Below are 13,632 nucleotides of genomic sequence, written 5' to 3'. Positions count from 1 at the left end.
TGCCTTGTGAGCCTTCTCCCACAGTGCTGCCGTCATGGCTAGCGCAAAGCAACAAAATTTGCCTTTTGCCGTGAAGCTCGAAATTGCGATCGAGTTGAATGTGGTGAGGAGTCGGATGTTGCCGCAGCGTGCAAGATTCCGAGGAGCACTCTCCGCACGATATTGAAGGAAGAATAAGGGGAACATTAGGGCAAAAGTGGACAAACTCGCGACCCGGTGCCAGTAGCGTCCAACGCGTATGCACGGCGACATCGAGGTGGCCGTGTGTAAGTGGTTCATCCGAAATTGCTTCATACGTGCCGGCTTCCGCGTGCCCGGTGGCGACTCTGAAAATTCTGACGAGTGCAACGAAGCCGTTGCCGGTGTCGCCAAAGTTTTGAGCAAGCTGTCAGAATTTCTGGAAGCCGTTGACAGATCAACAGTCGACGAGTTTATAAGTGCAGATGATGGTGTCGTGACCACGGGAGAGACCAAAAACGAAGATTATATTGTCGACATCGTACCGAGCACAAATGATAGCGGGTACAATGAGGAAAGCAACGACAATCCTTTGCCGACATTGTGGTATCACGGCCTATAGGCCAATGAAGAAAAGAGCCGACCAGGGCATTATTAGAGAGTTTTTTAACCCACTCAAAGCCTAATACATGTTCTTTTTTTGGGTGAAAGAGTTTTTCAGACTGTTCAATTTTTCTTACTACTTTTCGGTCTCCGCAAGGTTCAGAAAATCTGTCGGTGACTGTATACCATAATTTACTTGTGTAAGGGTCACCCATATTCTTTACAGGGAGGCAGGCTTATGGCTGCTCACTACAGCACCGAACTGTGCCTTGACTGTTATGCAAAGTAAGGCAAGCACTGGCGTCCAGCTGAGAACACATTTATAGTCGCTGACCAATAGTCCGGACACGAACTATGCAGCACAGTTAATTCAGATGAAGATGAGATCAACTCACTTTGGTGGCACGATCCTTGGGCTTCTGTCGTTGTGATGCAAAGGCTGGAGAGGCTAAGTGGGTCTCTGCAACACAAGCAGACAACAAACAATGGAGCGCACTTTCTTTTTTTCATGACCATCTACTATGTGTTAAACTATTGTTTAACACATTCCTGTATATGCCTATTCCTATCGATAACCTTCTATAGATGGCTGCAAAATCATATTTTGCTGCTTTCTGAGCGCTCTCAGACAGCTAGTGCCATTTATTGGGTTATTTAGGAATTATTTAGTCAGTTTCAGTTTTAATTTTCCAACGCGCGCACATTTTTTATGTGCCTCCCGTGAAGGGTCGTGGTTGGTGCAACGGGCTCGATGAGCGCTCGTAGTTTCCAAGATGGCGTCGGCTTCTTGTGCTGCGCATGAGATTTTGGACTCGCGAGCAGATGCACTGGCCAATGACATATGTTTGGTCAGCCTATATATTAGTGATGGAAAAATTTCCACTTTGAAAGGACTCGTCCATAACCATCTATTGGCTACAAAAGATAATTTTAGGGAACTTTTGTCTAGATGGTGCATATACAATGTACTTTGCTGTGGCAATATGTGTGTGCGACAGTGGACTGCATGCAACTATTTTGGGCCACTTGCAGAATGTGCAAAAATGTACTTTTTTTCTTAAAGAATAAGCACACTAGTGGCAGGTTTCCCACGGTTGCGTACCAACAGCTAATGCACAAAAACAAACACAAACACACAAACACAAACAGCTAATAGAAGACTTTTCGGGATGACCGCATGAACGACTCATTCGTGCCCACGGCTGTAGGCTCAGTGCCGAAAAAATGTCAAGGATGCCATTAGACCTAATGTCTTTCACTTTGAAACTATAGCTTTTGGCAATTCTGCAATAACCGCCAATGATCGCAAAAGGCATTGTTTTGCGAATGCTTTCTAATAGCAATAATTCGCACTAGAAAGAAAATAGGCTGCCATTCACAGCATTCAGGCTGTGAGGGACCGTGATGCAGTTGAGCCGTCTCGCATGCGGTGTTAGCTGTGGCCTCAGAGTTGAACTTGCCTCGTGTCAAATCTCGTTTGTGCTACAGGTTTGGCAGCGGTCATCGCTCGTCACGAATGATAAAATTAGGGCATCACTTTATTCGAAACATTCTGTTGCATGAAGAACAAACTGTGGCCAATGCTCATCCGTGTCATTGGTGGCTGCGACACGGTCGAGCCAGGTGGCTGGCATGGCAGGAAACTGGCGGCAATGGCAGAAATATAGCTTGAATCCATTTTTTTCACCAACAGGAAAATCATGCCGTAGTGTGGAAAAACTGCCATTTGTTGGCAGCTGGCATCTAGAAAACAGTGGAAAGCAAGGCACTGCAACGCTATAGTCTTCCAATTCTTTTGTAATTTTTTTTCAATAGCCTGCAGGTGCAATAATAAAATTCTAGATGGCAGTGTATGTGAAGTTCCATCATTTCAGAACATACCATTGCACTAATTAGTAGAACGGCCTTTGGATATAACGGACCTTTCTTGCTAGATAATTACGGTTCATTGTCAGAAGATCTGACACTATATAAACCACACTTGGTCGAAAAATACCTTGAAAGACTCGTTTAGCACAGCATGTATTCCAAGTGTATGCTGGGTGTAGTGAAGTCTTTGAATTTCATGTCGCTGGACGTGTGGGGATGCGCGACTCTCACGCGTCCCCTGATATGTTGTTTTCCCGCACGGCATGCGTGGCCTGGCGCCCGCGGCGGTCGGAGTGGTTGAGGCGCAGTACGAGAGATGGCACGAGTGTTGCGCTGCTAACGCCGCCGAAAGGCGGGGTTACTGGGGTGCCAAAAGACAAGGCGCTTCCTCTTTGGTTCGGGACAGCAAGCAGTGCGGACGTGCCGTGCTGCGCATGCGCTGATCCATGCTTCTGCGAGACCGTCTCGCGTGGCCGCCTTTGAACGCGCCACCGCTCGTGTGACCGTACACGCGAATGACCAGGCGTTGGGATCCAGCATGGGGTGAACATATTCGCTCGCTATCCGGTCGTGGTGAGTCGGACTTCTAGATTTGTCGCGCGCCCATCGGCATGTTTTGTGGATAGCAACTCGGCTAGCAGGCATTGATCTATGAAAGGTGCAATAAATGCCCTTGTGATTGTTTGCTCTACTGTGTTGTCGTTCCTTTGTCCCAAGAGCACGGGAGAAGAACTCCACATCTGGTGCCCAACGTGGGGCTCTTGGGGCATCGGACGATAGATTTAACAGTTGCTTCGTTCGAGACCTTTGCTTGAACCGAAGCGTAGGGCTAGCATGGATTTTGATCGCTAGCGTTGGCGGTGTGCTTTCTTGAGTGAGGCGACGGTGGTTCAACTGTGTTTGAGCATGTCAACATGCTAAGCCTTTTCACAAGTGTTTTTTTTAATGACATTCGTCTGTACGAGAGCCACGTGGTCTGCATCCTGGGAGAGCGAGGCTTAACGCCCGCGGAGCATGGCCAAGCCTGAAGCGAGTGAGTACGGAAGCCTTGTGGGTGGTCCGAATTTCTTATGTAAATAGCTTCTTCTATCTCTTTGACTCTGATGAACTCGCGGTTCTGGGAGCTGGATGGCCGCGGGCCACGGGTGCCACTACGGGCTGACTGGTATTGCGGCCTGGCACCGGGCGCTCCGACACCGTCTCGGACGGTGGGCGCCGTCAACTCGGATGCTGTGTGCACCGAGCGGAGTAGGACCACCTCACAGAGCTGACGTCTCCTCGTGGCTGCCTGTTTAGCACTCATTTTGGGTGTTGTTTTTGGATGCCGGTTGTTGTCAGGGTAGCGACGCTTTAGGCCTAAGGCTTTACGAAGCTGCCTGTCACACGTGGAGGGACACAACCAGGTGGACCGTGGCGTTGAGGTGTTGCAATTTGCTTCCCTCATTCTATTTAGCCTCGCACGAATTGAAATTACTCGTTCGACTCAAGGAAGCGAGCTTCGTTCACATGAACTTAGCATCTGAGTAGCTGCACGATCTTTTGCTAGCCGAGTTGAACATCGTACCACGTGGGCGATGCGCATGCATAATTCCTCTTCCTTGCACTACTTTAGTGCTTGCCAAGTGTGTTGAGTGAACGCAGCGTGATTGGAGTCACCCCTGGCTTGCTGTCACATGCACATCATCTGCGCTGCTGCCCCAGACTTCAATCGAGTCACCCCGGGCGATGGTGATGCTGTGGCCAGTTCGGCGCAGCGACTTCGGCGGCCTCCTGCATCCAGCTCACAACTCTCGGCGGCGGACAAAAGAGCCGGCGGTCACCGACAGCTACGAGGGCGTGTAGGCGCGAGCGACGCTTGCTCGTACCGACTACTGCGTCATCGTTTCCGGAGCCCTGACCTGGAATCGTGCCGTTGAGTCTGCAAAGCTTCTGCTGTGACCGGCGGACGCCAGCGGTGTGCCCAAGGACAATGTCGGCTCGCATGCTATGGACAACGTGTGTCACATGGGAGCAGAACATCGCAACGTTTTCCTAATCACCCCTGCTCGCTCGGTCGCCCCGTCTGCTACTACAGCCGATCGAACCTCCTCGTCGACTATTCCAGCAGATTGGGATGGATTTGTTGGGGCCGTTTTCGTCGTCAACATCCGGGAATAAGTGGATCATCGTGGCGACGGACTACTTCACCCGCTTCGCTGAAACTAAAGCTCTACCAAAAGGCAGCACAGCCGAAGTGGCGAAATTTTTCGTCGAGCACATCCTGCTGCGACATGGTGCCCCAGAAGTCCTCATCACCGGCAGAGGAACGGCTTTTACAGCAGAACTCACCCAAGCCATTCTGCAATACAGCCAGACAAGCCACAGGAGGACAACTGCATACCACCCACAGACGAATGGTCTCACGGAGCGCCTGAACAAGACCCTCGAGGACATACTAGCAATGTACGTCGACGTCAAACACAAGACCTGGGATGCCGTCCTGCCATACGTAACATTCGCTTACAACACGGCGGTGCAAGAAACAACACAGATCACGCCGTTTAAGCTGGTTTACGGCAGGAACCCGACGACGATGCTCGACGTCATGCAGCCGCACGTCACTAACGAGGAGAATCTTGACGTCGCTACCTATCTCCAGCGCCCCAAACAAGGCCGACAGCTCGCCCGCCTACGGATCAAGAGCAAGCAGCGCACCGACAGCCGACACTACAACCACCGACGACGCTTCGTCGAATACCAGCCCGGCGACCATGTTTGGGTATTGACCCCGATACGCCAACGAGGACTGAGTGAGAACCTATTTCGGACCCTACAAGGTCATCCGACGTATTGGCGCACTGAACTATGAGGTCGTGCTAGACGGCATTTCGCATTCACAGCGGCGCCGCGCACGATCTGAAGTGGTCCATGTGGCGCGCCTTAAACCCTTTTACGGATGCTGACGAACTTCCTTATTTTGTTGTTTTCTTTGCTACGAGTGCCTCTCTTTATTACTTTCGTTTGTTTGCAGTGTCGGGTCGATGCTATTTAAGAGAGGGGTATTGACACGTTCTTTTTATATTTATCTATACTTATACTTACATTATATATACTTATATTATAAATACTTATATTTATCGGGCGACCATGTTTCACTGCCTAACAAATGTTATCGCACAGCGCGGGACGCGCCTGCATGTATCCGAAGTTTCGGGAAAGTTATCGATGCTTCTATCCGCTGTCTGTTGTCGCCGAACCTTGTGTATCTGATTTTATCGCGTGATGCGAATGGTGTAGGACTTTGTGGAAGGCCCGCGGGTCCCAACGATTAGTCTGGAACATTCGATGACTGCTGTATAAAAGCCGAGGCGCTGTACCCGCTGATAAGATTTTCGACGATCGCCAACTGTGTTCGCCGCTATCATTGTGCTTTATGTGTAGCCTGTCTTTGTGGGCACAGGTTCGCCCAATAAAAGCTAGTTTTGTCTTGCACAGTATTGCTACTGTGTTCTTTAACGTCACTACCACGTCACAATATCGATAGAGGGCCTGCAAGATCATTAGTTTTATTCTTCAGGCTTCCACAGTTTACGACAATAAAAGAATGTTTCTAAATTCATTTAAAAGAATACTGACATATTTTTTACTATTCATTCTTGTGTGTTAAATGCAGATCCTAAGCTTCTAAACCCTAGAAAGAATAGCAACAAGCCTCAGAGTGCCATAAATAATTAAAAATAAGAGCTTTTTTTTACAGTCAGTTTCATTTCCCAGGAGAATACTGTGTCATGATGTCGCAGCACAGTGTGTGGTCACATGGGAGCAGAACATCGCAACGTTTTCCCAATCACCCCTGCTCGCTCGGTCGCCCCGTCTGCTACTACTCGTTGCGAGAGCTGACGTAGCAGCATAGCTGATGACATGGACAGTGGCGAATGTAGCGACAACACTTCGGCAGTCTCTGTAGCTGCCCTTGACAGTGCAGAAAAGGACACTACAAAAGATTCGCGGCTGTGAAAGTGCAGAAATCAATATAAGTGCCACATCAACAGTGAAAGCAAGAACTCTAACCTTGGCACATTACGGGTTATAAAGAAAGACATCAAACTTGGTAGGCTTTCTTGGCAATGTGCTTTTGCTCCCATTTTTGTCATGGTGCCAGTGTCTGTGCTCATATGAGACAATAAAATATGTGTCTAGTCCGCGTCTTCGTAGTGCTCTTTTCATCAATTAAATAAAATATGCATTTTTAATTTCTATGAAGTGCAGCAATCCAAACAATGCAAAGATGAAGGAAGTTCTACAGTTGTGCAGGTAAGGGCGGAATTTTGCTGTAGCCCAAAATGATGGCGAGGCATTCCTTTTCAGTCGTAGAATAATTACCTTCCGCTTTTGACAGCGACCGGCTAGCATACGATATCACCCTTTCAAATCCTTCTTTCCTCTGGACTAGGACGGCACTGGGGCCTAGGCTACTGGGGTCAGTGTGGATTTCACTATCGGCGTCCTCGTCGAAGTGTGCAAGTACCGGCGGCGACTGCATGCGTCGTTTGAGTTCTTGAAATGCGTCGGCCTGCGGCGTTTCCCACTTGAACTCAACATCACATTTCGTTAGATGTGTTAGCGGCTCCGCGATGCGTGAAAAGTCTTTGACAAAGAGCCTATATGCCAAGGAATCTGCGCACTACCTTCTTGTCCATTGGCTGTGCCCACTTTGCGATGGCAGCTGTCTTCTGCGGGTCAGGGCGTACTCCAGATTTGCTGATGACGTGGTTTAGGAACAGAAGCTCATCGTAAGCGAAGCGGCACTTTTCCGGCTTCAGAGTGAGCCCTGATCATTTGATGGCTTCTAATACTGTCGCAAGCCGCCTAAGGTGATCGTCAAGATTTCCGGCGAAGATAATGACATCATCCAAGTAAACAAGAGACGTCTGCCACTTCAATCCTGCTAACACCGTGTCCATGACGCGCTGCAACATTGCAGGCGCCGAGCACAGTCCGAATGGCATGACCTTGAACTCGTAGAGGCCGTCTGGCGTGATGAAGGCGGTCTTTTCGGGATCTCTCTCGACGACTTCTATTTGCCAGTAGCCAGACTTGAGGTCAATCGACGAGAAGTATTTAGCGTCGCAGAGCTGATCCAATGAGTCGTCTATCCGTGGAAGGGCGTACACGTCCTTTTTCGTGAGCTTGTTCAGTCGACGATAATCAACGCGGAAGCGTAGGGCTCCATCCTTTTTCTTCATCAGGAGTGTAGGAGATGCCCACGGGCTTTTTGATGGCTGGATGATGTCGTCGCGCAGCATTTCGTCGACTTGTTGTCTTATAGCTTCGCGTTCTCGCGTCGAAACTTGGTAAGGGCTCTGGCGAAGTGGTCGAGCGCACTCTTCGGTTATTATGCAATGCTTTGCGACTGGTGTTTATCGAATCCTCGACCTAGTCAAAAAGCAGTCTTTGTATCGTCGAAGCAGACTTCTGAGCTGTTGCTGCTTAATCACTGGGAGACTTAGATTTATGTTGAATTCTGGCTCGGGAACTACGGTCGTCTGGGTAGATGCGACAGAATCCGAGAGGACAAACACATCACTGGCTTCCTGAATTTCCTCGATGTATGCGATCGTAGTGCCCTTGTTGATGTGCTTGAACTCCTGGCTGAAGTTTGTCAGCAACACTTTCGTGTGTCCTCCGTGCAGTCGAGCGATCCCTCTTGCGACGCAAATTTCACGGTCGAGCAGTAGACGTTGGTCGCCTTCGATGACGCCTTCTACATCAGCGGGTGTTTCGGTGCCGACCGAAATAGCAATGCTGGAGCGAGGCGGGATGCTCACTTGATCTTCGAGCACACTCAAGGCGTGGTGACTACGAGGGCTCTCCGGCGGCATCGCTTGATCTTCCGACAGCGTTATTGACTTTGACTTCAGGTCGATGATTGCACCGTGTTGGTTCAGGAAGCCCATGCCGAGAATGAAGTCTCGTGAACACTGTTGCAGAATAACGAAGGTGGCAGGGTAAGTCCGGTCATGAATGGCAATTCTTGCCATGCAGATTCCACTCGGCGTGATGAGGTGTCCTCCAGCCGTCCGAATTAACGGGCCTTCCCATGCAGTGTTAACTTTCTTCAATTGGGCTGCGATGGGTCCACTCATGACGGAGTAATCGGCTCCTGTGTCTACTAAGGCGGTGACTGCATGGCCGCCGAGAAGCACGTCGAGGTCGGTGGTTCTTTGTCTTGCGTTACAGTTAGGCCTTGGTGTCGGATCACGGCTGTGTCGCGTTGACCTGTGGCTGGTATGGGACGTTGTCAGGTCGTCTTTCGTCGTCGTATTCTTTGCTTCCACACTTCGTCGGGACGGTGGCGTGTCGTTATGTCGTCGAGGTAGTTTCTTCGGCGTCTTCATTGGCGACAGAGAATCTTCGTCAGTTCTACGAACAGCAACCGCACCTCCATCGGTTGCTGCTTTTAGTTTTCCGGATATGGGCTCGCTGACCGGCCCCGGGCTGGGCCAGTGTATGGACGGCGCTCCGGCAACAGGTAGCGGCCTGGTGACGGCGAACGGGACGGTCGTCGAGGGCTCCGCCGAGTAGCGGCGAGGTAGTCGGCAATGTCACAAGGGCATTCACCTTCCCTCGGGCGCTGTGCGTTGACAGTGAGGCCTCGCAATCCCAGGTCGCGGTATGGGCATCGGCGGTACACATGGCCGGCTTCGCCGCAGTGGTGGCAGAGCGGGCGGTGGTCGGGGGTGCACCAAATGTCCGTCTTCCTCGCATAGGTGCGCTGGACGGGTGGCCGTGTTGGCGGCGGATGACGGAATTGCGGCGTTACAGGGCCCTGGCGCAGTCACGGAGGGGGACCATGACGGCGTGCGACGGCGGCGTAGCTCATCGCTTCTGGCTGGGGATGCGGTAATTGAGGTTGCACCTCAGGAACTCCCAGCGATCGCTGAACCTCATCTTCCACGATGTCAGCGATCGAAGCTACTTGAGGCTGCGACGAAGGCAAGACCTTGCGCAGTTCTTCGTGCACAATGGCCCTGATGGTCTCTTGGAGATCAACGGAGCCCAGTGCTTGGATGGCGCACTGAGGCGTGAGCCCTTGGCAGTTATATTGCCTAGTGCGCATTTCCAAAGTTTTCTCAATCGTCGTAGCCTCTGTCAGGAACTCAGCTAAGGTCTTCGGTGGGTTTCGGATTAGACCGGTGAAAAGTTCTTGCTTTACGGCTCACATCAAGAAACATACTTTTTTCTCTTCGGACATTTCCAGGTCGGCGTGCCGGAAACGATGAGTCATCTCTTCTGTGAAGATGGCGATGGTCTCATTGGGTAGTTGGCCTCGGGTTTCTAGCAGAACTTCAGCCCTTTCTTTTCGGGCAACGCTCGTGAACGTCCTGAGGAAGTTACTGCGGAACAGGTCCCATGTTGCAAGGGTGGACTCCCAGTTCTCGAACCAAGTCCTCGCGGCATCTTCCAAGGAGAAGTACACATGTCGTAGCTTATATTCAGATGTGCAGTTGTTAAAGGTCGAGATCCTTTCGAAGGTTTCGAGCCAGGTTTCCGGATCCTCAAACGTAGCTCCATGGAAGGTAGGGGGCTCTCTGGGTTATTGAAGTACGACGGGTGACACTGGGGCTGCCATTGTGGTTGTCTTGGCCACAATCTTTCTGGTCTTCTCAGGTAGAAGTCCGTGCTCCGGGGGCAGCTGTTGTAGACGACGGCTTGCTCGATGGTCCGGGACTACGTTGGTGCTCTCTTTGCGGTCCGGGCTTGGATCACGGCTTGTTGGGGGCGTCCGATACATGGACGAAAAGCACCTCCACCAGATTTCACGTGGTAGTGACGTTAAGTAACAATACTGTGCAAGACAAAACTAGCTTTTATTGGGCGAACCTGTGCCCACAAAGACAGGCTACACTTAAAGCAACACGATAGCGGCGAACACAATCGGCGATTGTCGAAAATCTGATCAGTGGGTCGAGCGCGTCGGCTTTTATACAGCAGTCATCGAATGTTCCAGACTAATCGTTGGGATCCGTGTGCCTTCCACAAAGTTCTACACCATTCGCGTCACGCGATGAAATCAGATAACACAAGGTTCGGCGACAACAGACAGCGGATAGAAGCATCAATAACTTTCCAGAAACTTCGGATATATGCAGGCGCGTCCCGCGCTGTGCGATAACATTTGTTAGGTGGCGAAACGTGGTCGCCCGATAAATATAAGTACACGTGTCAATATCAGAGCCTGACATTGTTATCACTAGCGAATCCTGGCTAGACCCTGACATTGCGGATTCCGAGGTATTTCCATCAGACTATGCTGCATATAGAAAGGACCGAAACGCGCGGGGAGGGGGGTGTTTGTTCTAGTTCGGGACACAATTCAAAGTGCACCATTTCTTCCAGCTGACGATACCTCAGAGTCTGTATGGTGCAGGCTGTGCTTTTCAGATGGAAACGCCCTCATTGTCGGTTCTTTCTACAGACCACCTAATTTGAACACTGTTGAACCATTTATCAGCCTTTCAAGGTCACTCTCAGCCCAGTCATCTGAAACGGTAACTCTTGGTGGTGATTTTAACACGCCAGATGTTGAATGGCGTGACCTGTGTCCTGTACAGAATAATAGGTCATTGCTTCAGTCTGCATTTTGCAAACTAATAATGACCTATGGGCTCATCCAGTTCATTGATTTTCCTACTCGTTTTGGATGTACAGACGGAAATGTGTTAGACATGGTATTTAGTAACCAGAAAGATATCATAGACTTCATTGCACCAGTACCAGGGATTAGTGATCATGAAGTAGTTGCAGGCACCATTCGTTGCAGAAAAATAGAATTTACCAAAATGCGGCCGAGAAAGGTATTCTTTTATGAAAGGGGTAATTATGAGGCTATCTCTAATGAGTTAAATGATTTCCTGCCTATATTTGTGCATTACAGTTCAGTTAGTAGCATCGACATTCTGTGGGTCATATTCAGGGATAAACTGCTTTCATTGACCTCAGATTTTGTTCCGTCTAAAGTGGCTTCGACTAAGTGCCGCAAAGATAAACCCTGGATTAATAAGGATTTACATACATCAATTCAGAAAAAATCCCGAACTTACAAAATGTATTGCAAAACAAAACCCAAGCATGTACAAAAAGCTAAAGGATATCAGCACAAAACTTAAAAGCGAATTGAAGGTTGCGAAGGATGCATATCTACAAGCCTTAGCAGATAAACTAAAAACGAATCCCAAAGAGGTCTGGCGGTATATCAAGAGCAACAAGAAGGATGACACTGACATCCGGGCCATCGCAAATGACAGTAACCTAATTAAAGAAGACAAAAGAAAAGAAGAAGTTTCTACCAAGTATTTTCATTCAGTTTTTACGTATTTTCATTCAGTTTTTACAAAGCCATGCAGCATTGCTATTTCTTACACACCGACACGATTACCGGAAATGGAAAACATTGTCGTGAGCAAGGAAGGAGTGGAGGCTTTGTTGTTTAATCTGAACCTGCATTCAGCTCATGGACCTGATGGAATTTCGAATCATGTTTTGAAACACTGTTCGACACAGATAGCGCCTTTCCTAGTAATATTATTCAACAAGTCACTAGATAATCAAAAGCTGCCCGAAGATTGGAAGACAGCCATCGTGACTCCGATATTTAAAGAGGGTGATCGTACACACGTAGGCAATTACAGGCCGATATCTTTAACTTCCGTTTGTTGTAAGGCTCTAAAACATGTCCTGTACTCTAATCTGATGAAACATTTTCAAGCAAATAACTTTTTCACCTCGGCTCAGCATTGGTTCCGTTCTGGTTTTTTGTGCGTAACACAACTAGCCGAATTCACTCACGACATTGCACTCGGCCTGGACCATGGTGAACAGATAGATGCACTCTTCCTTGGTCTGCGGAAAGCATTTGATGTCGTCCCGCACAATCTACTTTGCCTAAAATTATAATTTCTAGGCATTCCTGAACATATTATCGGCTGGATAAAGGATTATTTACACCTGCGCAAACAGCAAGTGGTTCTTAATGGGGAGACATCGGTTCCAATGCACATGCTATCGGGAGTGCCTCAGGGCTCTGTGCTGGGCCACTTTTGTTCCTTGTTTATATTAATGATATAGTAGTAGGCCTTAAATAAACAATTAGACTGTATGCCGACGACTGCGTCCTGTGTCGTGCAGTGAAATGTCATACCGATATGTTTGTCTTGCAGGACGACCTTGAAAAAGTATCTATCAGGTGCAAGCGGTGGCAGATGACTCTGAATACTGGTAAATGCTACCATGTGCAGTTTACAAAGAAAAAGAAAAAATTCCCCAGTTCCTATTTCGTAAATAATATTGCACTCAGTACCGTTAAGGATGTTAAGTACCTCGGAGTTACGTTTTCTGTAACGCTTGACTGGACTAATCATGTTAACTCAATTAGCGCGAAAGCTTACCGTCTTCTTCACTTTTTCCGACGAAATTTTAAGCATTCTCCTTCATCACTGAAGGCAACCTTGTATTTAACAAAACGTCAGGCCTATTCTAGAATATGCATGCGTTATCTGGGATCCATACACTAAAAACCTCACAGACAAAATAGAATGCATCGAGAAGCAAGCAGCACACTTCGTAAGAGGAAATTATAATTATACTATCAGAGGATCCGGAATACGGGAAGGGTTGGGTTGGAAAACTCTTTCTTCACGCAGGAAAATCCTAAGATTGAAATTCCTTTATAATATATAGAAAAGTAAAAATAGTATTGACAAAACACTGTTCATCAAGGAGCCTCATTACGTTTCATCTAGGAGAGACCACGCTAACAAAATTAGAGCTTATCAGTGCCATACCAATGTGTTTAAGTATTCATTTTTTCCTAACACGATTAACGATTGGAATGAGCTCCCTAATGAAGCGATGGCAGCGTCTAGTTTTGAAAATGCTATGGAGAGCCATATTCTTTGATTGCCCTGTTATTCATATCTGCACATACGCAACTTTTTTTGTTAGTTACTTTGTTACTTACTTTGTTTGGTACTTTGTTAGTTTGTCTTCCGCTTTTGCGAATTTCAGTGCTTAAACAATGTTGTATTTACTGATTTATTCTTTTGATGTTGCTGAATATGTTTCTATTGTGACCACTTGTATTTTAATCACCCTACGATAATGCCGTACAGGCGATGTAGGTGTACCGAATTTAAAAAAAAAATGTGTATTTATTGAATTCTT

The 13,632-nt window shown here is 48.3% G+C and overlaps 1 protein-coding gene across 1 annotated transcript in view; it reads right to left on the bottom strand.

Moving 5' to 3' along the window:
- The window catches only part of LOC126536157 (DIS3-like exonuclease 2), a 330,469-nt gene that overhangs the window by 251,880 nt on the left and 64,957 nt on the right, over positions 1–13,632 (bottom strand). The window contains exon 5 of the mRNA XM_050183033.3: positions 957–1,021. Within this exon, the coding sequence (XP_050038990.2) occupies positions 957–1,021 (65 nt within the window). The remainder of the gene's footprint in view (positions 1–956; positions 1,022–13,632) is intronic.

Source organism: Dermacentor andersoni, chromosome 3, assembly GCF_023375885.2.
Source record: "Dermacentor andersoni chromosome 3, qqDerAnde1_hic_scaffold, whole genome shotgun sequence".
In the NCBI taxonomy this organism is placed as follows: domain Eukaryota; kingdom Metazoa; phylum Arthropoda; class Arachnida; order Ixodida; family Ixodidae; genus Dermacentor; species Dermacentor andersoni.
Note: the sequence above shows the minus strand (reverse complement) of the source record. Positions and strands in the feature narration are given on the sequence as shown.